This window comes from Cricetulus griseus, chromosome 7 (assembly GCF_003668045.3).
Source record: "Cricetulus griseus strain 17A/GY chromosome 7, alternate assembly CriGri-PICRH-1.0, whole genome shotgun sequence".
NCBI lineage: Eukaryota > Metazoa > Chordata > Mammalia > Rodentia > Cricetidae > Cricetulus > Cricetulus griseus.
Genome location: NC_048600.1, coordinates 114,096,170 through 114,121,161, shown reverse-complemented (window position 1 = coordinate 114,121,161; position 24,992 = coordinate 114,096,170). Strand labels below are relative to the sequence as shown.

Genomic DNA, 24,992 nt, shown 5'->3' with positions numbered 1-24,992 from the left:
CAAATGGGAGAGCTGCAGTGAGGGCGGGAAAGAAATGCCTCCACACCAGGGTCCACATGTACACCCAAGCCCTTCCAGACACCCCAGCAGTATACGATACTTTAGAGCCAGGCTGATTCAGCAGTTTATTGCTAACAGAAAATAGTACTTTAACCCCGAGATCTGGAGTGGAGGAATAGAGCAGCTCATTTCCCTCCAGGCCATCTGCATCACTCACTGGCTGACTCTGGCTCCTTCCCCCAGGCGTAGGGACCATCCTGTGCTTTTTCAGGTTTGAAGACCTGTTCCAGCAGGTCCCCAGATGGCTGATCTGTCACAAAGAGCCTGCCTGGGGGTGATATTTGAGGAAGAGCTTCTTGGATAGGTCCACAGTGTCCCCTTGGGGATGACTAGGATACCTCTTCTTGTTGATGATGAAGGCCAGCTCCAGTGGGAAAACATTCTTCTCAAACTCATGCTGTCGGAAGGGGACACCTCTGGCCAGGCTGTGAGCCAGGGCCTCCATGAAGAGACCCCAGCGTGGCTGGTAGTAATCAGCCACCAGTCCTGCCAGCTGCTTATTGGCATAGTCCATAATGTTACCCTCAGGCCCCCACAGGGTCAGCTGGTAGAGGCTGTTCAGTTCATAAAACTGGGCCTCATCTTCACTCACAGCCATTGCTCGGGCCTGATTCAACCAGGTGCCCAGCAAGAAGCGGCTGTCGCTCGCCAGCAGCTCATCCAGAGCAGGTAGGAGTTTACGGGTGATAATGCCTCCAGCCCTGAGCAGGAGATCAAGCTCCTCTTTCATGAAGGCGATCCTTGCCTCCTCATAGAACAAACTGACCAGCTCCTGCAGCGATTGGCGGGTGACATCCAGCAGGTCATAGCGGAAGGCTTTGCTGGTAGTCAGGTTTGGAGCAGCTGTTAACAGCAGTCGCCAAGCCTCAAATACATCTGATCGGTTGTACCAGACTATGGTATTTATCTGTAGGGATGGCCGCTTGACCAGCGGGCTTCGGTTGTGCCCATTGTACGTTTCCCCAGGGCAGTTGTAGACACTCCTGAGCAGCAGTCTCCAGGCTGCCTCTGCATCTGGATGGGACATCCCGTATCGGTGGCTGGCGAAGCGGCTCACCCAGACCTCCAAATCTGGCACAGGGTCCTTGCGCCAGCCCAGCTCAGCCATGAGAGCATAGACCATTTCATTCTGGCCGATTCCCTCAGGGGCTATGCCAGTGCCGACCATGGTGGAGTTGGGGAAGATGCGGGCTGCCCTGGGGCCTTGGTTCACAGCCTCCAGGGCTCCAAACAGACCGTGGTTGCCCCCAAAGTTGTGAAGCATGCACCAGATGAAGGGCTGGCCGTAGAAGGAGGCTGTTTGCATGTAAACGGGATGACTCTCAGCAAACAGGTCCAGAACCAGGAGACGACCACGGGGCACAGCTTGCAGTACAGCCTTGACCTGAGCAGGGCCCCAGAACTGAGGCTGGTGCTGGAAAAGCCAGCCTTGGAGCAGCCATATAGCGTCAGGGTCCACTGCAGTGTGGGGAGGGGGACAAAGAGGAGAGATGAGAGAAGGGCTGATGTGGACCCTATTCTGCCCACGAGGAAATGAGGTGATTATCACGGTCACATCAGCCCCCATGACTGATCGCCCTGCAGTTCTGCCATCACCGGGACCCTTCTCCCCTTCCCACCTCCTCCAAGACAGTATTTATCTAGCTTCTTGGACATCAGAGCTACCCAAAAAGCTTAAGACATGGATGCCTGGGCCCCAAATTCTGGGCCCCCTCAATCAGAAGATGCAGGGTTTGGGCCTGAGAACCCTCATATTTGAGGGCAGTATTTGGGTTTGGATAGCATTTGAGGGTGTTTCCCAAGGGTTCATGATTAAAAGATTAAAATTTCACATCTAATCTCCATTGTGAGATAAATGGTGGAGACTCAGGTCTGTGAGATGGCCCTGCTAGCAAAGGTTCTTAGTGCTAACACCCAGAGTTCCATCCAGAATAGACTCCTACAAATTATCCTGCGACTTCCACATGTGCACCCTGGGTGACACGCCTACACACATACATACAAATAAATAGGTGTAACCCCCACCTCAAACAGGGTTTCTCTATGTAACAGCTCTGGCTGTCCTGGAACTCATTCTGTAGACCTGGCTGGCCTTGAATTTAGAGACCCACCTGCCTCTGCCTCCTGAGTACACCACTGCCCTAGCTGTAACTTTTCAACTCAGAAACAAATAAGGGGCTGAGTTTGGTGATGCACACCTTTAATCCCAGCACTTGGGAGACAGAGGAAGGCAGATCTCTGTGAGTTCAAGTCAAGCCTAGTCTACAAAGCAAGTCCCAGGACAGTCAGGGCTGTTATACAGAGAAGGCCTGTCTGGAAACCACTCACCCCACTCTACCCCCCACCCCCTGAAAAAAAAAAAAACACAAAAACAAACAAGAAAAAAAAAAGGCAGGCTCTAAAGTGAGGCTTGGGCCTCTGGTTTCTGATCATGCTTGGAGAGTGCTGCTCAGGGAAGCCTAAGCCACTGTGTCCCTTTCAGGGTGACAGAGCACCCCTCAGAGAGCTCTCCCTCACTTGGGCCCCTCCTCTTCTCTAAGCGGTAGGAAGGTGTCTTGGCCTCGTATTTGTTGGACAGGATGGATGTGTAGCCTCTGGCCTTTATGACCGATTTCAACAATGAGGTAGATACCAAATAAATTTTTGTTGCTATTGTTTTGTTTTGAGGCAGGGTCTTTCTACATCATCCCTCCTCCTGGAACTCACTGTGTTGACCAGGTTGGCCTCAAGTCACAGAGATCCACCTGCCCTTTGCTTCCTGAATACTAAAATTAAAGGCATGCATCTGTTCCAAATAAAACCTTTATTATTGTTGTTGCTTGTGTGTATGATGTGTATGTGTGAACTCACGTGGAAGTCACAGGAGCTGGTTCTCTCCTTCCATCTTTGTGTGGGTTGCATGGATCAAACACGGGTCTTTAGGTTTGAATGCCTTTACAAAACCAAGGCATCTTGCTGCTGCCACCACCGCCTTCTGAAGTAGCTCAGGGTCTCAAGTAGCCCAGGCTAGCCTTGAACTCCTGATCCTCCTGCGTCTACCTCTCAAACACTGGAGGTATAGGCATATACCATCACGCCTGGCTTAAAAAAAAATCTCCATCCATCCATCTAGAGACAGAGTTTCCCTGTGTTGCCCTGGCTGTCTTGCAACTCACTCTGTAGAACAGGCTGGCCTTGAATTTAGAGATCCACATGCCTTTGCCTTCCAAGTGCTGGGATTTAAGGCTTGTGCCACCACCGCCCAGCTTAAAATCTTTTTAGTAGTTTGTGCTCAATGGCCTTTTCACAAGGCCAGGCACACTGTCCTATGATCGGGTCTCACTACACAGATGGAGCAACAAACACTGGGAGGGTGAGAATATGGCCTAGGTCATGGGTTACTCGCCAGTATCAGCCAGATCTCAGCACCGTGGCTGGGTAAGTGGGATGGTACATGTGCACAAAGCCCTGTTGAGCTGGGAAGTGTGGTGTCACCAGGGCACGGGTCCTCCTCCCACCCAGCCCCTCTCCCTGATTTCCCAGGGGGTTTGATCCACTGTACCCGAAATCATGGCCTCATAGACGGCTGCAGTGGCTGCGGTGAGGAAGGAGGGATCCGAGGAGATAGGCTGCATCTCGTTGAAGGTGTCAGCCCCATAGATATGATCTGTGCCAAACTCTTTGATCAGCTCTCTTAGGAAGAGGCTCCCGATGAGGGGAAACACAGGATCTCCTGGGGCCAGAAGGAAGGAGCAGGAGTAGGAGCAATTGAAGTGTCCCCAGCTGCCCAACTGGAAGACATTCACCTGTGGGAACACCCTAGGGGGGGAAAAAGGCTCAGGGTTGGTGGAGGCCCACGCAGTGCTTGACTTGGCCTCATCGCCCTCAGCGGCGTCACATCTGTGGTTTTCTGTAATATGTCTGAGTTTCTCACACTCCCACACCTTTTCATATGCTATGTCCCTTGCCTGGCATCATTTTCTCCACCCCTAAGGCTTAGCCACCTGGTTCTTCCTCCAGGTCCCTAAGAGGCCACCTGTTTAAAAGGCTCTGCTATCTTCCTCTACCAATTATCTCTCCTGAAGGACAGAGCCATGAGCACCTTTGGGACCTAGCACAGGACTGGGTCTGACACCCATAGACAACTGGGGAAAATGTTCACTGAATGAAAAGAAGACGGTTCACACTGCTTGATAAACAAGACACAGGGGTAGCCATGCAGCTGGTACCACAGACTGTCAGTGGTGGGAGCCAGGTGCTTCCAGGTGTGACTGGGATCCCTGGGTGCAGGCAAGGCTTTACAAGGAAGGAGCCTCATCTGGACCTTGAAGGTCGATCCAGCCACAGAAGAGAAGGCAGAATACAAAACAAGGATAGAGACCAACACACTCCCTAGGCCACTGGCAAGAGCAGCTATTCACCAGCATTCTGTCGCCTGCACTATGTGTACCCAAGGCTTGCAGGACAGCAAGTGAGGGAGCTACCTTGTTACTCAGTGACTTTTTTGTTTGTTTGAGACAGGGTTTCTCTGTGTAGCCCTAGCTGTTCTAGAACTCAACTCTGTAGACCAGGCTGGCCTCAAGCTCAGAGATCCACTTGCCTCAACCCCCCCACCCCCCACTGCTAGGATTAAAGGCATGAGCCGATGCTGCCACCACCTGGCCATTACTTAGTAACTTTTCATTCCTTTTCTTTAAATATTCTTTTATTAAATGATAAAATTATATATTTATACACTAAATTAAAGTTAGAGACTGAGCCGGGCGTTGGTGGCGCATGCCTTTAATCCCAGCACTCTGGAGGCAGAGGCAGGCGAATCTCTGTGAGTTTGAGGCCAGTCTGGTCTCCAGAGGGAGTGCCAGGATAGGCTCCAAAGCTACACAGAGAAACCCTGTCTCAAAAAACCAAAAAAGAAAAAAAAAGAAAAAAAGTTAGAGACTAAAGAGATATCTCAGCAGTTAACACAGGTGGTGGTGGCGCACACCTTTAATCCCAGCACTCGAGAGGCAGAGGCACACGGATCTTTGTGAGTTCGAGGCCAGCCTGGTCTACAGAGTGAGTTCCAGGACAAGATTCAAAGCTACACAGAGAAACCCTGTCTCAAAACAAACAAACAAGAACACTGGCTGTTCTTCCAGACGACCCAGGTTTGATTCCCAGCACCCACACAGGGTAGTTCACAGCCATCTGTCACTCCAGCCTCAGGCAATCTGATGCCCTCTCCTGTTCTCCACCAGCACCAGGCATGAGTGTGGTACACAGACATACACACAAGGTGAAAACCCCATGCACATAAAAATAAATTAAAACCTTTTAAAATTTGGTGAGCTTCCTAAGTTTGATGCCAACAATTTGGGAATACGTTTAGATTCATTTATTTTTATTTTATGCGTAAGAGTGTTTGCATTTATGTAGGTGAGTACGTGTGGGCAGCGCCTGAAGGGTCATCAGATTCCCTGGAGCAGGAGTTACAGGAGGCTGTGAACTGCTATGTGGTACCATCTCTGAGCCCTCTCTCCAGCGGCCCTCACCCCGTGTGTGTGTGTGTGTGTGTGTGTGTGTGTGTGTGTGTGTGTGTGTGTGTGTAAATATATGTGTGTACATATATATGGTTTCTCTACATAGTTCAGGCTGGCCTGGAACTGGTGGTGTCCTCGCCTCAATCTCCGGAATACAAAGACCAGAAGAGTATCCCATCATACCCAGCAATGATTCCATCTTACAAGCAAGAACAGTGAGTCACAGAGATGTCAAATAATCTCTCCAGGCAGTGGCTGATGGCAGGACCAGGACTCAAGTGACACCAACATTTAGAGTTTCAGTGCTCACATCATGCTTTTCAGGGCAAACCTTTTCCCGTTGAGTTGAGTAGGGAGCGTCTCACCTGGTGATGGCTTTGGGGACATGCCCTGCGAAGGCAGGCAGCACTGGGATCATGCCAAAGGCGCGCATCCGGTCCAGGATCCGATGCTGGGGCAGAGGGGGGCGGGGGGAGGGGAGAGGTCAGAGGTCAGTGTGAAGGGACCTCTGCTGGGGGAGGCCCTTGCTTACTTATTCAGTGAGGGAAGTTTCCTGTGGACCAGTTAAGAGCCCAAGGCTTGTTAAGCACCACATCCCTGAACCTGACGTGACTACTGAGCACCCATTCTGCCTTTTCCTTCTCTGCTCTTTACCTGCAGGTAGAGTTGCTTGAGGTGCCAGGAGCGGGGCAGGGGGCCACCCCAGGTGTGCAGGTTACCCATGCGCTCCCAGGCCAAGAAGGCAGGACCGGTGAAGTGTTTATCAATCTCTGACTGGGTCAGGCCCAAGATCAGGTATACCTGTAGAAGAGGAAGAGCCCCCACACCTATAAACACATGACTCGCCAGCCATCACTTAGCAAACACTCATCACTTCTCTGCTGGCTACTACGACTACTGAGATAGAACTGGAATCCAGCCTGGAGCTCACAGTCCAGGACAAACAGACCTGTTGTGTAGGAAAATGCACTAATGTGTCACCTTTGGGGGATGGGTGAAGATATGGGGCCCAAAGGGGCTTTCTTTGTGTGCCAGTTATTTATTTATTTATTGTCAACTTTACTTTTGTCAACTGGGAAGAAGAAACCTCAACTGTGAAAATGCCCCCATCGGATCGGCCTGTAGGTGAGCTTTATCTTGACTGAAGGTTGATATACAAGGGCCAGTCTATTGTGGGCAGTGCCATCCCCAGGCAGGTGGCTGTGGATGTATAAGAAAGCAAAGTGAGCAAGTCAATATAATCAGTGTTCTTCCGTTGCCTCTCCTGCCTCCAGTGTCCTGCCCTGCCTGAGTTCTGCCTTGGTGTCCCTCAATGATGGACTGTGACTGGGATGTGTAAGCCAAACGAACTCTTTCCTTCCCAAGTTGCTTTTGATCATGGTGTTTTATTATAGCAATAGGAAGCAAACTAAGAGAGTCTTTGAGCAAGCTTGGCTAAAGGGAAGAGAATGGCCAAGACTAATGAAGTGGAGGAGACTTGACCCTCACCCCCAACCAGGGTCTTCCTAGGCTGGCTTCAGACTCACTATATAGCTGAAGATGACCTTAAATTTTTTTCCAGTTTTCTAGAGACAGATTTTCTCTGTGTAGCCCTGGCTGTCCCTGAACTCGCTCTGTAGACCAGGCTGGTCTTGAACAGAGATCTGTCTGCCTCTGCCTCCTGAGCACTGGGATTAAAGGTGCAAATCATCACCCCCAACGTTGAATTTCTAATCCTCCTACCTCTCTCTACCAGAGTGCTGGGATTACAGGCATGTACCACCATTTCCAATTTCAGTAGATTGCTGGAGTCTTATCTACAGTAAGTACCCATATGGTTTGTCCCACCCGAGGAAGCCTCAGTCCCCCAGGGCCAGTGGGTGTGGGAGTTGGGCAGGTAAGTGTGAGGGACCAGGTTGGCACAAACCCGCTGCCAGATGGCCTCCTGGCCACTCCAAGCCAGTGCCAGGTTGATGCCATTCAGCGCCATCCAGTCAATCTCTTGCTCCCAGCGAGCCCAGTCCCACCACACGAAGGAGTAGCTGTGCGTGCACACATTCTGGTAGTAGCGGTACCTGCAGGCAAGGGCACATTATAGGGACACATGGAGTGTCTCACTCACCGATCCCCCTGGAACATCTCAGAGGCATCCTGGCTCTGGAACACTGCCCCCAGCACACACATACACACAGGACGGTGGGCAAAGGTCTCAAAGTGGCTCATTCCAGGTCCACCCAGGTAAATCCAACACATACTGTTGGGATTTCCCTCAGGGATCCATAGTCTAGTAGCTACTGTGGATACATAACTTCATTTACATTCAATATGTCCAGACCGCCTATTGTGCATCGTGGGGTGTCCTTGGATGTCAGTGCCCTAAAGACAAAATCGGTCTGCCCTTAAGTGGGTTCCCAGTTCCCACAATTTCATGGGGGAGGCCGATGTGTGAACACATCATGCCCAGCAGTGTGACAAGTGCTACAATAAAGGCCCGGGGCTTCGGGAAGGGTCTCTCCTCAGCATCTTCAGAGGGGTCAAAGAAGGGGCATGGAATGCATGGATCACGAGACCGCCTTTGAAATTCTACCATCACGTGCAGATTCTCAATCAACAGCGCGGCGGGCGACATTATTTGCAGCTGGGGCTCTGAGAAGCTAAGTGGCTTTGCAAAAAAACAAAAACAAAAACAAAAACAAAAACACGCACCTATTAGACGGGAGCTAAGATTTGAAGGCACAGTGGCGGGACCCCAGAGCCAGCACTTCCTTCTCGGTCTTCCAGGCGTCTGTAGCTGCGGCTGTCCCCACCCCAGCGTGGTGGTTCTCACCCATGGTGAGTGCCCCGATGCTACTGCCAGCTGCCCCAGCCAGGTGGGACCAACAGCATCAATACCTGTTGGGCGTGGCCTCGGTCAGCTCCTGGAGCAGGGCGGGCAGCGGCCGCGGCAGGCGCAGCTGAGAGCCGGACCAGGCCACCTGGCAGCCGCAGAAGTCGCGCAGGTAGCGGTACAGCCCCGCGGCGGCTGCCACGCCCGTGGAGCCGCGCACGCGCACCGGGATCCCTGAGCCGCCGCCGCTCAGCTTGTAGGTGTCCAGACCCGCCTCGGTCGCCAGCTCGCGCTCTACAGACACCAAGAAATCGGCCGCCGGCTCGGGTCCCAGCAGCCGGACCACCAGCTGCCGTACGGCCTCGGTCTCCCGAGCCTCGTCGCCCACCGAGCCCCTGGCCAGGAGTAGGAACCCCAGAGCCACGGCCAGGACCGCGGCTTCCATGACGCCAACCTTGCGGCGGATCGCTCACAGCCAATACCTAGCTTAGGGCCAGGGGCGGGGCTGCCCGCATCCAATCGGCTGCGGACTTCGGGCCACGTGGCCTGAAAGTTGGGCTCCAGCCTACCCGCCCGGAGACCTGGTTTCCGGACCCAGACCCTGCGGGTCTGCTGACCGCGCGCGTGACCCCACTGAACATCCGTGGCCAGATGGGACGCTGCGCATGCCCCGGCCCTTGGGGGCGCAGCCCGCTTACTTCTGCAAGTCGCTTCCCTTTCATCCAGCCAGCCACCCTTTTAAGTGATGAGAATTGATGCCAGCCAGGGGCTCTACCGCTCAATTCTATCTCCAACCCCTCCTCTAATAACTGTGCGTTTGGATTTTATTTCGTATCAGACATTACCACTGTTACTGTCTGTCGTACGGGTGAAGGATGGTCCTAGATGTCATTTGTGGCCAGAGACCTGGAAACCAAATAAGGATTTCCCAGGGTGAGGGGATAGGTCCTGAGGACCTGCGTTTGAATCCGCGGGACCCACATAAAGCGGGCCCAGCAAGAGTCTCCAATCCCAGTGTTCGGTGAGATGAAAGATGGAAACAGCTGGCCTGGTGTACAAGGTGACAAAAAAGGAAGAGAGACTCTGTCTTAAAGTAGAAAGCAACACCCGAGACTCTCCTCTATGGACACAAAACCACACCACAACTGTCACGTCAAAAGGACCGCGATAATTTATTCTAGAGCCAAATATGAGTGACCATGGTCTGGGAACAGTTTTAGGTCACCCCAAATTCCATGTTCCACTCTGGAAATGATTTACTGAAGCTTGTACAGTAACATAGCAAAGAAAAATCATAAATGAAGACACTTTTTTTGTTCCTTTCCCCCCCCCCAGACGGTTTCTCTGTGGCTTTGGAGGCTGTCCTGGCTCGAACTCACAGAGATCCACCTGCTTCTGCCTCCTGGGTGCTGGGATTAAAGGCGTGTGCCACCACCGCCTGGCTGAAGACACTTGTCTTAAAATTTATTTTATGTGCATTGGTGTGAGGGTGTCAGATCCCCTGGCACTGGAGTTTACAGTTGTGAGCTGCCACGTGGGTGCTGGGAACTGAACCTGGGTCCTTTGGAAGAGCAACCAGTGCTCTTAACCAGGGAGCCATCTCTCCAGCCCCTCAAGATACTTTTTAAAAACAAGACACTTCAAATACATCGATGGAGACATCAAAGGTGGGTTATAGTGAACCTGGGAAATGTCACAGGCTTCGGATGACATCCTTGGCTTCTGGGATGATGGAAGCTGGAGGTCTGCTAAGTTAATGCATTCCAAAGGCAAACTAGTGGTCTGTACTTTCCAACGTGCCTAATTGTCATAAGGCTTTGGGTCAGGAACATACGAGGGTGGGGAACAATGGTTATTGAAAAGGCTGAAGATGGCCCAAAAGAACTTGGTTCTGGACACACAACATTTCCAATTCTTCAGAGCCCTGAAGTTCTGATCAGATGCTCAGCATGGCAGAAGGTTCAGGAGATACTACTTTCCCCGAGCTCTGGGTCAACCCTCTGACCATCATGTGTGTGTCAGACACCTACACTCCCACACATACGTGTGCGAGCACACATACTCCATACACACAGAAAGAAAAGAATTTCACCCCGGGCTGTAAGGCTGTGAAGAACACCAAGCTCTCCCAAGAGGCAGGGACATTTTATCTGAAACCCAAGGATGGGTAGGAATTTACAAGGAGCTTTCTAGGCAGCGGGCTGCAGCGATAGATGAGGGCCCGGAGGGTGATTAGCTTGGGGGACTTGAGGAACTGAAATGTGATCACATGAGCCCAGCTTGGCTAGCAGTCTTTCCAGCTAACCGTCACGGGGCTCTGGGAGCAGAACAGGGATTGTCACTTTACCCAACAGCCTGGAAGTGAGGAAGTGACCCAGCAGCAGCTGGAGGAGGAGAACGGAAACTCTTAGTTCCCAGAGCTCGGTATGGGGCCCAGAAGATGTTTCCAAGCTTTTGGAATGCTCAGGCTGCCTGACTCAGAGCTCAGGGAGAGGGTGCTGGGCACTTAATGGGGGCAGGGAGTAGTAGGCTCCTGAGGGGGGGGAAATATATATATATGTATATATATATGTATATATATATACATATATATATTTTTTGAGACAGGGTTTCTTTGTAGCTTTGAATCCTGTCCTGGAACTCGCTCTGTAGACTAGACTGGCCTCAAACTCAGAGATCTGCCTGCTTCTGCCACCTGAGTGCTGGGATTAAAGGCAGATGCCACTACTGGCAAACAGTTTTATTAATTAACAAAGGAGGCGGCAGAGGCAGGTGGATCTTTGTGAATTAGAGGCCAGCCTGGTCTGCAAAGAGAGTTCCAGGACAGTCAGGGCTACACAGAGAAACCCTGTCTTGAAAGACCAACAAAACAAAATGAAAAACCCAAAAAACCATTTTAGTTGGTGTTAGGGACATAGCTTAAAAACTATTTTGTTTAAATAGTTTTTAAATGACTCAAAAGTCATTTTATGTGCCCTGGAATACTGAGAAATGCTAGGCCTCAAAAGCAAGCTCAGATACACCTATCCAGGGACAAGCCTTGATATACAGTGGTGGTGTTGCTGTGCTGCTAGCGAAACAGCCCCAAGCTCCACAAGCTCTGAGTCCTCAGAGTGCAGTTACTGCCCAGTGAAATGATAGAGAGATTGGAATTTTGGTAACAGTCTCTAGGATGGCACTGCCCATGCTGTGCTCTGAGACACAGCTTCTCTAGCCTCTAGATGGGTACCCATCGGCAAGAGGACTTGAATGAGACTGTGTGTGGCCATAGCCTCAGCAACCATTAACTTGAGGCACTGTTGCTGGGCCCACATAGTTTCACCTAACAGCACTAGCCATTGGCCTACACTCTGAGGGACATTCTGAACCTCCCTCTGTGCCATCCTTCCTCTTGCTAAAGCTGAAGGACTTGGCAGACGTGGGTAGATCCTGGAAGCTTCTGAAGCACCGGGAAAGATTACCCTGCATCGTTTCCGCCCAAACAAATGTTCCCCACTTGGTGAGATGTCTGTGAGGAATGTTTGTGTGAATAAACCGAGCACATCCAAAACACAAATCTTGTGTGGACATCCTAACTGCAGAGTGAACACTCTGTAGCCCGTAGGCTGTGCTCTCCACAGCTGAGCTTGGTGGTGCACACCTTTAATGCCAGCATTTGGGAGGCAGAGGCAAAGCAGACCTTTGTGAGTTCAAGAACAGCATAGTCTCAAAGCTAGCCAAGGCTACATATTGAGACTTTATCCCAAACAAACAAAAACCAAACAAGTCTGACCTGTATGCCTTTTGTCTTGAAGGAGGAGGAGATAAATTATTCATTACTCAAGGAGAGATTAACAGGCGGCAAAAGCAGCTGACCCAAAGTATAAACATCAACCCAACTGAAGATGGGCTTGCCAGGCTTCCAGCCTGCTTGGAGTTACCTTCTGGACCCAAGCGCTTTTTAGAAAAAGCCGTTGTTAAAGGACTATTTCAGCAGCTTGGGGACATCTAGAGGGTTGGTTGACCAATTAACCTCCTGCTAACAACAACATCTCCTTTCCATTTCCCTCCAAGGGCAGCACTGTTGAAGGGCAGAGACAGGAGGATCATTGGGGCTGGCTGGCTGCCACGACGGTGCTGGAAACGGAGCCCAGGTCTTCCAGAAGAGCAGCCAGCGTTCTTAAACACCGAACTATCTTGTCTTCATGAAGTTCTTTCCTTTTTCTTTTGAGACAAGGTCTCACCATGAAGCTCCGGATGGCCTGGAACTCATTGTGCACAGGCTGGCCTTGACCTCATAGAGATCTGCTTCTCAAGTGCTGGGTTTAAAAGTGGGGGCCACCATTCTCGGCCTCTGGTGTTTTTTGTTTTGACAGGATTCTCTGTGTAGCCCTGGATGTCCTTGAACTCAGAGATCTGCCTGCCTATGCTGGGAGTAAAGGTATGTGCCATCATCTCCCGGTTCTTGGCTCTCTCTCTCTCTCTCTCTCCTCCCTCCCTATTCTCCCTCTCCTTTTGAGATAATCTCACTGAATGGTCCTGGCTGGCCTGGAGCTTTCTATGTAGATGAGGTTGATCTCAAATTTGCTGTAGTTCTGCTGCAGTTTCCTCAGTGCTGACACCTAGGATGCACCACCAAGGCTGGCATAGAACTCACTTGTATACAGGGCTTTGAATACTGGTCCTTTTAGCGTGTGACAGGCTTTATTACTCTGCCACTAATGTGTGAAGCAAGCTGCCTGGGGCCTTGGCTTGCTCTTCAACTCTCTGTTTTCTTTAGTCTTTGACCACCCTGTCCCTCTGCTTATGCACTCCAGAATAACCCCAATCTGCTTGCTTCCAGATTCGACCCTAACCACTTGGTGTGAGGAATGACTTTCCCTGTGTGGCCACCAGGGGGCAGCCTACACCCAGCACATGACGGGTAGGTTGGGAGCGGCCCCTGCAGGTGGGTTATTGCTTGTACCGCAGGGCAGAGGCTGCGGGAAGCTCTGCCCTGCTGTAACTTCTACATCTCACTGGGGACAGGACGATGACGGGGACTGGGACCGGGGATGGGGTGTCGGGGAGCAGCCGGTTCCATCTTATGAAGGCAGCGACAGAATTATTCCCATTCCTGTGAAGCTTGGGCCTCCCAGCAGATCCGCGGCCACCCTCTCTGATGAGGTTGGTTCTAGGACCTCAGGATGAGGGTATTCCTTGGACAGGGCACAGACTCTCCGCAGATGAACCGTAAAGGGAAAAGGACATGCCTGCCCCTTAGAGGCGGGCACATGGAACCTGTTTTTTACCCATAACTTCCCAGCCCAGAGCCGGGTCAACCCATCTTCAGCTGGCTGGAGGAAACCCAAAGTTTCTGGATTCTAGCTAAGGACTTTTGGGCTCTGCTTTCTCCCCAGTTCCCATCAGCCAGACCCGGGAGGCATTTCCTCCTAAGTCTTAGGCCCCACCGTCCTCCTAGTTAATTCAGATTATATACTGTGATGGTTTGAGGGAGAAATGTCATCCATAGACTTATGTATTTCAACACTTGGGCCCTGGATAGCGGTTAGTATTCTTGTTTGGGATGTACAGAACCTTCAGGAGAGTGATCTCAACATGTGGGTCGCGACGGACAACCCTTTCCCAAAAGTTGCCTAAGACCATTGGTAAACATATATTTACATTATGATTAATAACAGTAGAAAAATCACAGTAATGAACTAGCAATGAAAATATTTTTTTTGGTTGGGGGGTCAGACACCATGAGGAACCATACTAAAGGGTCTCAGCATTAGGAAGGGTGAGAACCACGGCTTTAGGAGTCGGATGAGAGTTTGTAGTCTCACCTCTCCTCTAGTTTGCCCTCTTTGCTTTCTGGTTGTGGTTAAAGATGTGATCTCTTGGGCTGGAGAGATGGCTCAGAGGTTAAGAGCACTGACTGCTCTTCCAGAGGTCCTGAATTCAATTCCCAGCAGCCACATGGTGGCTCACAACCATCTGTTATGAGATCTGGTGCCCTCTCCTGGTGTGCAGATATACATGGAAGCAGAATGTTGGATACATAATAATAATAATAATAATAATAATAATAATAATAATAATAATAATAACAGATGTGATCTCTCAACTTCCTGTTGCCATGCCTCCTACCATTATATAGCCAAAACAAAATATTTTTTTTATTTTTTGGCTTTTTGAGACAGGGTTTCTCTAGGTAGTCTTGGCTGTCCTGGAACTCACTCTGTAGACCAGTCTGGCCTTGAATTCACAGAAATCCACCTGCCTTTGCTTTCTGAGTGCTGCGATTAAAGGTGTGTGCCCCCTCTGCTGGGCTTAAGTTTTTTTTTTGTTTGTTTGTTTGTTTTGTTTTTGTTTTTCCAGACAGGGTTTCTCTGTAGCTTTGGAGGCTGTCCTGGAACTCACTCTGTAGACCAGGCCGGCCTCTAACTCACAGAGATCCGCCTTCCTCTGCCTCCCAAGTGCTGGGATTAAAGGCGTGTGCTACCAACACCTGGCTTGGGCTTAAGTTTTATTCTAAATTTTAAGCTATTTTTACTATTGTCATTGTGTGTGATGGGGCGTAGGAGGTGGGTGGTGGGAGGTTCCTCCTCGCCTTTCAACTTTATATGGGGCCTGGGGGGGCCTGACTCAGGCCATTAGGCGATTGTGGCAAGCATTTTTACCTGCTGAGTCATCTTACCAGATTTTTAATTTTTTTTGACAGTTTCTCATGTAGCCTAGATTGGCTTCAAACTCACTGTGTAGGCAAGGGGGAGGGTGGCCTTCAACTTCTGCTCCTTCTGGCTCCAACTCCAAGTATCAGGACTACAGGCATGTGGGGGCCCCATCTTTTTCTTCTTTTTTAGAGAAAGGGAAAGCAAGCATCCATCTTTACACAAAATGAGGCTTCTGTGGGGAGGGGAGTGTAGGCTGGAGAAGTATTGGCCAGGAAAATCTGCGACAGTGTTCCCTTAGCCCCGACACACACTCCTTGGAGACAGCTATCTCTGAGCCTTTGCCTTCACTCCGACAGTGTCAGAGTCTTTTACCCTTTCCTTGGATGACATGGCTCAGACTGCCTGGGTATCGGGCTATGGCCTTTCTTCTATCTTTTTGTCTCCAGGCGCTTTGACTACGGCCTTCGATACACGAGAGCTTGCCAAGGATTTGAAGGCTAACATCTGCATTTTTATCTTGTTACTCACTGTGAGAGTCACTGGTTCGCTAGAAGGCGGCTGGAGTTTTATAGTGTTAACTCTTCCATTTAGGTCTATGATCCACTTTTAATTCATTTTTAGGTGGTTAAGACATGATCTGTGTATACAGCATGTGCTGGCTTCAAACTCAAGATCCTTCCATTCCAGTGCTGGGCTCACAGGCCCAGGCTTGGTGTTTGATTTCATTTTTGTTATGGTTATGGAGCAATCCAAACGTGTCCTTTGCAGGAGGATACTCAGTTGTATCAGCACTAATGAAAACAAAGGAGTTTGTGTTGTGTTGTCTTGAAAACTGGGCCTCATGTAGTTCAGGCTGGTCTTGAACTTCCAATCCTGCATTCACCCCTATAATGCTGGGACTATAGACAGACAGTGTCATGCCCAGGTCTCTTAATAGAATTATCTTGGCCTCTTTGTCTAAAATTCACCGACTATAAATTAGGATTTAATCCTGAATTCTCAACTCTGCTATTCTAATTAGGCTTTTGAGTAGGTAACAGCAAGAGATTAAGAATTCATCAACACAAGAAAAACAAAGAAAATACAAAGAATACAAAATGCAAAACAAAACAAAACAAAAAAACAGAAAAAAGAGTTCATCAACAGAATTTCCTTGAGGCCTTTTATTTGAAGAGCCATCTGGAGTTGGGGAGTACTGCTCCCCAGGTAGGTGTCCTGTTGGTTTGGAGAGAGGGGTTTAGGCTACGGTAGGATAAGAAGATGGAATGAAGTCTGGCAATGGTGGTGCATGCCTTTAATCCCAGCACTTGGGAGGCAGAGGTAGGCAGATCTCAGTGAGTTCGAGGCCAGCCTGGTCTACAAAGTAGACTGTTAAACAGAGAAATCCTGTCTTGAAAAAACCAATACAAAAAACAAAAAACAAAAAACAAACAAACAAACAAACAAAAAAGGTAGAATGAACAGGATGTCCCAGCCTCTCCTTGGCCCTCAGGAGAAACAGGTGTTACATTCCTCTGTGTGTGTGTGTGTGTGTGTGTGTGTGTGTGTGTGTATGTATATGTGTGTGTGCGTGTGCGTGTGCGTGTGTGTGTGCAGGGGGGACATGTGCAGAGAAAGAATGTCTATGTTTCAGAGAAGGAAGTGATGAAGTGCCCTCCCCACCCAGCCATCTCCCTGCAGCCTGCTGGTTCTTTGGCCCATAGCCTGCCTACTTCAGCACCTCACATTCTCCAGCTGCCCTGAATAGTCTGCCAAGCCTCTACTTACACCAAGGCCAATGGCATTAGGGCTCAAAATAGCCAGGCCACGGAGCCCTGGAGAAGGCACATGGAGCAGACACCCGCCCCCATTCTGCGGCTGGGCAGCGCAGTGGAGGGAAGAGAGATGAAGGCTGCCCAAGCTCTGCAAAGCTAACTTGGCTCCCAGCAGTGGGAAGGCGCCTGGGAAACTCGAGATAAGGCGCTAATTTCACAAACTCAGTGCCCAGCCAGGGCCATGGCAACTGTGGCCTCAGATGATGAAGAAAAGCAGAAACACTGGCAGGAAGGAGAGGGTGTGGGCACCAGATGGGCTCAAGAGGGCTGTGCACTCAGAGACAGGCAGTGTGTGTGAGAGTCAAACACACTTTATTCAGCATGAGAATGTTTGAACAGAAGGCTTTGAGCAGGGCCCCTGACAAAGAGCTCAGCTTCAGGCCTCACTGTAAACAGAGCAAAGGTCTTCATGTAAACTGGACACAAAAGGAGAGGGGTTCAGGACAAGGTCACAGTGGGCCAGCCCTGCCTGGGCAAGTGTTTGAGCAGCTCTCTGGGTGCCAGGGTGGGAGGAGGGGATGGGCCTTGCTGATTTAGCATTGCCTCCCAGAGAAGGCAGTGGGTAAATTGAGGGAGAGCAGCCAGGGCTGCTGGGTCAGCACATGATTAGAAGGGTTTGAGATCCACAGCCAGGGGTACACAAGGTGGGTGACAGGGGCTTGGCAGGCCTGAACAGCGCTCACCACACCTGTGCCAGAAGCCTACCAGTCAGGCACATCCAATTAGCAAATTGTAAATGGCACTGACCTTTCCTGCCAAGGATTCGACTCCTGAAACCTGGGGTCATTGTGGGAGTTGGGAGGGACTATCAGTGGGCAAATCAAGGCAGGCCTGCCGGCAGAACCAACCTTACTGACCACAGCCTCAGGACATCATGATCAGGACGGGAAAGGTCTCAGAGCTGCACTAGGAGAGTGCCAATTTTAACCTCTGCCCTGGGATGTAGTGTGGGGCAAGGCCCATTCATGCAGACTGGGTAGAAAGTAATCTAAGGTCGGGAAGCCCTGTGCACAAGTTGATTAGACTTCCCCTTTCCAGGGATGCTATGCTGGGCCAACAGGGTTGGAGAGGAGGGTGGTGCTGGTTATCCTGGGACCTTTGGGATGACAAGGAGAAGATGGCCCGATGGGGCCATCTGAATTCCCTCTTAATACTAACTGGAAAGGCGTGGGCAAAGGCTGACAAGAGCATCTTCCTGACTGTCCCTGCTAACTGGAGTGGGATATATTCCATAAACCATGTCCCCTACTAGGAGGAAACCAGTTTTGATCCTCTTCCTAGGTGTGACCAAGAACTCGGGACTGAAGAGGGACCCCTTTCATCCTGAGGGCTCTGCACACCCATGTGACTATGCAGGTTGGCTCACCAGCAAGGAGTAGAATAGGGCTGTCTGTCCGGAGGCCAGGAGGCCAAGACTGGTGCTGTTGGGATGGATGGGTATCAGGCACAGCCATCCAAGTCTCCCTAGGAAATCTACATTACGTACAAGGCTTGGGGTGGAGACCCAGGGAAGGCCAGCACCTACCTAAATGACTCACGGCGGGGACAGGCTGGCAGGGGTGACACAAACGCCCTGGTACCCAGGGATCACAACCAACAGGCAAAAGGAACACAGAGAATCACCGTGGAGGCAAGCAGGGGAGCTGCTCTGGGCACGAGCCCTGCTGAGGGTTCACTCATCAAACTTCCCCTCCCGAATATGCTCAAAGGAGAAGGGGAGGAACTTGAAACCGGCCCCGGCATAGAATTTATTCTGGAATTCCACCCTGGAAAGAAGAAGAGTACAGTCACCATTTCTCAGGGAAAATGAGATAGGGCTGAGAGTGGTGGCACATACTTCACCCCAGCACGAGGAGACAAGGCAGGCAGATCTAGGGCCAGCCAGGGCGACATAGTGAGACCCTGTCAAAAACCAAAATAAAATGGCTCAGTGGTTAAGAGCACTTGCTGTTCTTGCAGAGGACCTGAGTTTGGTTCCCAGCACTCACGGGGCTGCTCACAACTTCCTGTAACTCTAGCTCCTGGAGATCTGACACCCTCTTCTAGCCTCCACGCCCTCAATCAGACATAAACCAATATTTTAAAAATAAAATAATAAACTTGGGTGATGGTGGCACACTTCTTTAAGCCCGGTACTTGGGAGGCAAAGACAGGTGGATCTCTGAGTTCAAGGCCAGTTTGCTCTACAAAATGAGTTCCAGGACAGCCAGGGCTACACAGAGAAACCCTGCCTCGAAAACCTCCCGACAAAAACAAATAAAGAGGGTCTCACCATGTTGCCCAGGCTGCCCCTGAACTCCTGGACTCAAGCCATCATCTTGCCCTAGCTTCCACAATAGCTGGAACTACAGGGAATGTCACCATGGCTGGCCCAGAACAGCCCTATTCAGACGTTTGTACTACTTTCCCTCCAGCCCTGTGCTCCTGGGTGAGCTTGAGATAACCCCTTCGTGGCTTGCTGCTCACAGCCCAGGAGCTGCTCTCATCGAATTCATTTTACTTTAGGATGTATGTATGTATATAATATGTGTTCGTGAGCATACATGTGCTATAGCATGTATGGGGGAGTCAGAGGACAACCCTGTGGAGATGGTTCTCTCACTCTATCTCTTCCACCTTGTGCTTGGTAGTTTTAGGTCATCTTGACCCAGGCTAGGGTCATTTGACAGATGAGAATCTCAACTGAGAAAATGCCTCTGTAAGACTGGGCTGTATGCAAGTCTATAGGGAGGGCATTGTCTTAATGATTGATGGGAGAGGGCCCAGTCCATTATGGGTGGGGCCATTCCTGGATTGGTGGTCCTGGGTTCCATAAGAAAGCAGGCAGCCTCTGCATCAACTTCTGCTTCCAGGTTTCTGCCCTGCTTGAGTTCCTGTTCTGACTCCCTTCAATGATGAACAGTGATGTGGAAGTGTGAGCCAAATAAACCCTTTCCTTCCCAAGTTGCTTTGCTTAGAAGCCCTAACTAAGACACACCTTTGTATGACCTCTGTTTTTACTTATCTTTTTTTTTTCTTTTGATTTTTCGAGACTGGGTTTCTGTGTAGCTTTGGATCCTATCCTGGAACTGACTCTGTAAACCAGGCTGGCCTGGAACTCACAGAGATCCACCTGCCTCTGCCTCCCGATTGTTGGAATTAAAGGTGTGCACTACCACTGCCTGGCTTTATTTATCTTTTAAATTAAAAATAACATTTAAAATTTGCTATGTGGGGAGGTCAGAGGTCAACTTTGTGAAATCGGTTCTCCTCTTCCACTTTTCCATGTGTCACCAGGTTGTGTGGCAGCAGCTTTGCCACAGGACCACCTTGTCACCTCCTCAGGAGCTGCTTTCTGAGCCCAGGCCTGTCCTCAGCAAGACACAGCACTGGATGCCCGGGGACGGCTGTCTGTCCTCACGTTTCATTCACTCTGCCCTACTAGGCGTATTGGCACTCAGTGTAACAGCACAGTACAGTGTGACATCAGCCGGGAAATGAAGAAGAAACATCCCCCAGCCCCTTCCTGGTAGGAGCTCACACAGCGCCTGCTAAGGGAAGCCCCCGGAGGAATTCTGGGTAAACATGATTGCAGCCCCCCCCCCACTCCGCCCAAGAAGGGAGACCTGGGAGTGAATGCTGAAAGTGGACACTGGGGGGGGGGGTTGTGTGTGTGATTCTTCTCAAAGCAAAAATATTCTCCAGCCACAAAAACATCTGAGAAAGAACTCTTCTCTGGAGACGAAAAGGAAAAACAGGGCCTTAACTCCCCTCCCAGGCAGATTGGCAGCTATTCCTGCTGGTCTCTTTGGGGCCTTTTCCAACTCAGAGGGGCAGGAAGAAGTCAGGAGCAGGACTGCCTGGTTGTTTCCTCCCGAACACTCCCCTGGCCAGCAGCCCGCCAACCCAGCAACCAAACCACCACCAAATATGGGCAGAAACACACATGCTTGATCCAGAAAAAGCCAAGCTGCCCTGGGGCATAGCTTCCCCTAGGCACCCTGTGACTCTTGCAAGAACAAGCAGGGATGGGGCTGTGGTGGGCTCTAGGGGACAGGTGACAAAGGCTTTAAGAAGCATCAAGGCCTGAGACTAGTCTAGCTGCCCAGCTCACCCTTCAGCTTTAGTCAGGGTTTCTATCATGCAACTAAAGTACAGTGGGTGGGAGGCAGCTAGAGGTACAGCAGAGGCCCCTCAGGTCTGCAGTGACTGCTGAAGGACACAGTGGCAGAGCCATGGGTGTCCCTGCTGGGAGAAGTAGAAGAACTTTCTGTGCAGAAGTGATCATACAGTGCTTTCTCCTGCCCTCACATCCTGCAGGGGCAGGGCCCAGGCCCCAAGGCCTCCTGGGGAAATGGAACCCAGCAATGGTACTCTGAGCTCACATCAGCTGAAGGATTCCAGGGCCCAGATTCACCTTGTCCCCTGCACTAGCTTCTAAGATGTCTCTCTGCAAGTCCCAGGTACAGAGCTGGCTCTGGGGGAGGGTGGCTAGTCTCCTGCTCTCTCTCACTTCCCTTGGGTTTGGAGGGTTCATGTTGGGTAGGCCTCATTCATGTATACCAAGGGTATTCCTAAACAACTGAACAAAAGATGTATGTCTCTCCTTTATTCTATACTGTGTACCCCGAGATTGCCATCACAGGGTTCCAACCCATGCCTCCAGTTCTAAGGATGCATTCTGAATGACTTCCTGGCCAGCTAACCACACAGACAGACAACTCTAATTTTCAAAAAGGGCAAATGTAGCCTAAGTTTTGCTTAGATGGCTATTGTTTCCACAGTGCTTAGGATGGGGGCCAGGGCCTCACATATGAGGCCACCATCTTGGGTTTGTCTAGAGGTCAATTGGACTTTACCTTCCGCCCTGACAGTCCTCACCGCAAGCTCCCAGTACAGAGATGGAAACAACTTCCCTGGGCTGCCCCACCCAGGGAAACATGTGCTTCCTGAGAACATAGACCAAAGCTGCCTCTCAGGGTGAGAGGTGCTGCCCCCTGCAGGCTCTTTGGCAGTTTGCTCAGCCTCTGAAGTGCACCTAGAACCCTACAGACTGCCTTCTCCATCACCCCTTCCAGCTTCAGCTCCTGACAAAGGCCACCCAGTGAGCCAGGGGCTTCGAGGGCAAACATGAGAGCTCCTGCCATGTTCCAGGGCCCCCTTTCTGGGGTTGGCTGAAGGAGGAAGGGGTTGTGGGGCCTTTTCCCTTCCTGGTGGAGGGTGATGGAGGGAGGCAGTTTTAGAAGAGGCTGGGGCAGCTGCTTTTCTGGCTCTGCCTTCACACTTTGGGGATGAACACACATCTCTCTGATGGCTTGGTATCAGGCGGTGCTGTCAGCCTGGGACTATCTCCCCAGGATTTTTATTGCAGTGTCACTCCATTCCGAATGCCTGTTCCCCATTCTGTCTCCCCATTCAGCCCACCTGGGAGCACACAGGTGTGAGCATGGACACACATATGGACTCTACAGAAGGGGTCCTTGTCCCAGGCTTCATTCTTTATGCCTCATTCTGATGGCCAGTTATAGCCAGATCCCCACTCTGTGTCTGATTATGGTGGGTATGAATGCCAAGTACACTTTACAGGGTAGGTGGGGAGACACAACCCAGCAGACAGAAATTACGTTCTCAAATGTCACTGGCTTTAGACAGTCAGACCAGTGGTTTATGTTATCAAATCAAATCAGATTAAACGTTTTTCTTCTCCATCCCACCAAAAACCCCGTAGAGCTTATTTATCAGGGGAACACCAGGGGTGACAAGAAAGGTGTGAAGATGCTGGCATCTGGTGCTGGAAACCAGAACAGCACTATCCATTTTGGCAAGGACCCTTCCCACCCCTCACCAGAGGGCAACAATGCTGAGGTCCCTGCAGCCCTTTGTGCGCTTCTGCATTGGGTCAGTAGAGGGCGCACGAGCACCAATTAAACTTTTAAGTGGTGGTGCCACGTCTCAAATGTGGCACCACCCATCCCTCCAAAGCCAGGATTCTGAAAATTGCATGAGAAGGCCTCCTCTGCTTCCCCTCTTGCTCAATACTTAAACTGCCACACAGACAAATGAAAGCGAGGCATCTACCTCAAGCCCGATCCTTGCAGACTGTATCTAAAGGGCATCCAGATGGCAGCACTTGCCTCCTTTATGGGCTCCCCATTCTCTAACCAGCTGAAAAAGTTTGTTTGTGAAGTTTGTTTGTAGGGCACGCCAGTCAGGTCTCTCTCTACAGAGCATCCTACTTTTCAGCCATTGTCTATTATGGTATGTCAGGGTTGTGTAGAGCCACCTGGTACGTGCATTATTTCCTGTGTTCTCACAGTAACTTTGCCACCTGGTTATCATCTTCTCTCTCTCCACATGAGACACAGCCATGTTCAGAGAGCCCGAGGATGAAGGCATTCACCTGGTAACAAAACATGGCATCCCAACTGCATCAGCTCCTGTTGGAAGTGAGACCTAAGGCCGGCACTCTCCTCACACTAACCTGTACTGCTCCTCCCCTGCCCAGAATGGGAAGCACCTTTAACACAGGCTGCAATTACAGAGGGGTTGTCGCTCTTCCTTCAAGTCCTGAGCTCAGGAGACACAGATGAGAACAGGAAAGCACAAAGCACGGAGGCCAAGAGGGCAAGAAAAAGTGAGTCACTGCCGCCGGGGCTGGTTACAGACATTCCCTCACTGGAGCAGCTGAGGAAGTGTGCTGGGAGACCTGGCTGATAACCTGAGGGGAGGGTGCCAAGCCAGTGGCTGAAAGTGCACAGCCCTCCCAACCTCCCAGGCTCCCAGTAAACAAACCACAGGCTGGGAGAAGAGGAGCCAGGAGAGCCAGCTCAGAGACAGCAGCTTCTACTGACCTACTGACAGGCCTCCTAAGGCAGCTTTGGAGGGAGGGCTAATGTCAGCCACAGCCTCCCCCTAACATACCTCAGTTCTTTCCCGTAACTGGGCACAACCACAGGAGACTCTTAGACACTTGCAATGGAGCCAGGAGAGAAAGGAGGGCACTGGCAAGAGGCCCCTCAGGGTCTGGGCTGTGCAAAGCTCTGTGGAGCCCAGAGACCACCTATCACCTCATCTAGGGGTTTCTGAGGCAGGGCCAGTGAGTGTGTAAGCCTTTCAGGGTGTATGGTGGGGGTGTTTGTGTGGGTCATCTACAGCCAACGCCAGGACTGACTCTTCCCTCAAAGGAGAATGGCAACATAGAGGAGTAAATGGAGCCCTGAAAGGAGGAGTCTGAGGCAGAGTTGCCAGCGAAACCAGGCTGCCTGGCTTGTTGTGTGGCTGCTGCATTTCAGGCACATTTGAGAAATAGTCACACAAAAAATTATAGTTGCTTATCTTGAGTGTATGTGTATGTCTGTAAGTACAAGAGTGGACACGTGGAGGTCAGAGGACAACTTACAAAGTTGGCTCTCCCCTTCCACCGTGTGGTTCCAAGGGACTAAACTCAAGTCATCAGGTGTGGTGGCAAATGCTTTAACACACCGACTCATGTCGCTAGACCTCTCTTTGTATTCTTATTTGCTCAATCTGGGAACCCACGTTTGAGGTCATAGTGACAGCCCAGCCTCTAGCTCTCTGATTCCTGAGCCATTTCTTCATATAGAGCATGAAGGATCACCCAGCACATTAAGGAGAGCAAACAGTGCACACCTCCACACTGCTACGCCACCTTTGGAAAAGCTGCTTTAGTGTACTTAGCATCCTACCAAAGCATTGGCACAGTGACACAGTAAAGGGACAAAGTCGGGAGAGAGTGTGCTCTAGCAATTCCTGGATGGGGTCCAGTCCAACGCTCTAAAGACAGGAATCAAGGCCACAGAAACACCCTCACACGCAAAACACAAACCAGCTGTGCATGGTATTCCTTGCCTGTAACCCTAACATTTGAGAAGCTGAAGCAGGAGAATTGTGAGTGTGAGGCCAGCTTAGGCTATATAGTGAGACCCTATTTAAAAAAAGAAAACAAGCCAGGTGGTGGCGGGGCACACCTTTGATCCCAGCATTCAGGAAGCAGAGGCCTAAGGATCTCTTTGAGTTCAAGGCCAGCCTGGTCTACAGAGCGAGTTCCAGGACAGCCAGGGCTACACAGAGAAATGTAGGAGGGGTTGTGCAGGAGTTGAGTCCGTCCCGTCCCATCCCCCCCCCCCCCGGTCGCCCCCCCCCTCCCGCAGCCCACACCAGGGCAGAGGACTAATTT

The 24,992-nt window shown here is 50.8% G+C and overlaps 2 protein-coding genes and 1 long non-coding RNA gene across 6 annotated transcripts in view; 1 reads left to right on the top strand and 2 right to left on the bottom strand.

The window, feature by feature from the left end:
- Positions 1–105: 105 nt before the first annotated feature.
- Positions 106–8,846, bottom strand: Naglu (N-acetyl-alpha-glucosaminidase). The gene is made up of 6 exons (XM_027428117.2): positions 8,430–8,846; positions 7,465–7,612; positions 6,213–6,359; positions 5,924–6,009; positions 3,602–3,858; positions 106–1,518 (listed from the first exon to the last, which is right to left on the bottom strand). The coding sequence occupies exons 1-6, from the start codon at positions 8,807–8,809 to the stop codon at positions 314–316; spliced, it is 2,223 nt and encodes a 740-aa protein (XP_027283918.1). The 5' UTR covers positions 8,810–8,846; the 3' UTR covers positions 106–313.
- A 1,040-nt stretch (positions 8,847–9,886) lies between these two features.
- Positions 9,887–14,327, top strand: LOC118239208. Its single transcript, XR_004770876.1, has 3 exons — positions 9,887–10,031; positions 12,418–12,784; positions 13,187–14,327. It is a non-coding gene; the product is annotated as an uncharacterized LOC118239208 (long non-coding RNA).
- Positions 14,328–17,109: 2,782 nt separating this feature from the next.
- Positions 17,110–24,992, bottom strand: part of Atp6v0a1 (ATPase H+ transporting V0 subunit a1) — a 57,132-nt gene continuing 49,249 nt past the window's right edge. For 3 of the 4 annotated variants that reach the window (XM_035447324.1, XM_035447321.1, XM_035447322.1), the window contains one exon: positions 17,110–18,582. In XM_035447324.1, the coding sequence (XP_035303215.1) occupies positions 18,489–18,582 (94 nt within the window). In that variant the 3' untranslated portion in view covers positions 17,110–18,488. Of the gene's footprint in view, positions 18,583–22,415; positions 23,196–24,992 lie in introns of those variants that run through there. The other variant, XM_035447323.1, reaches the window with a different exon arrangement.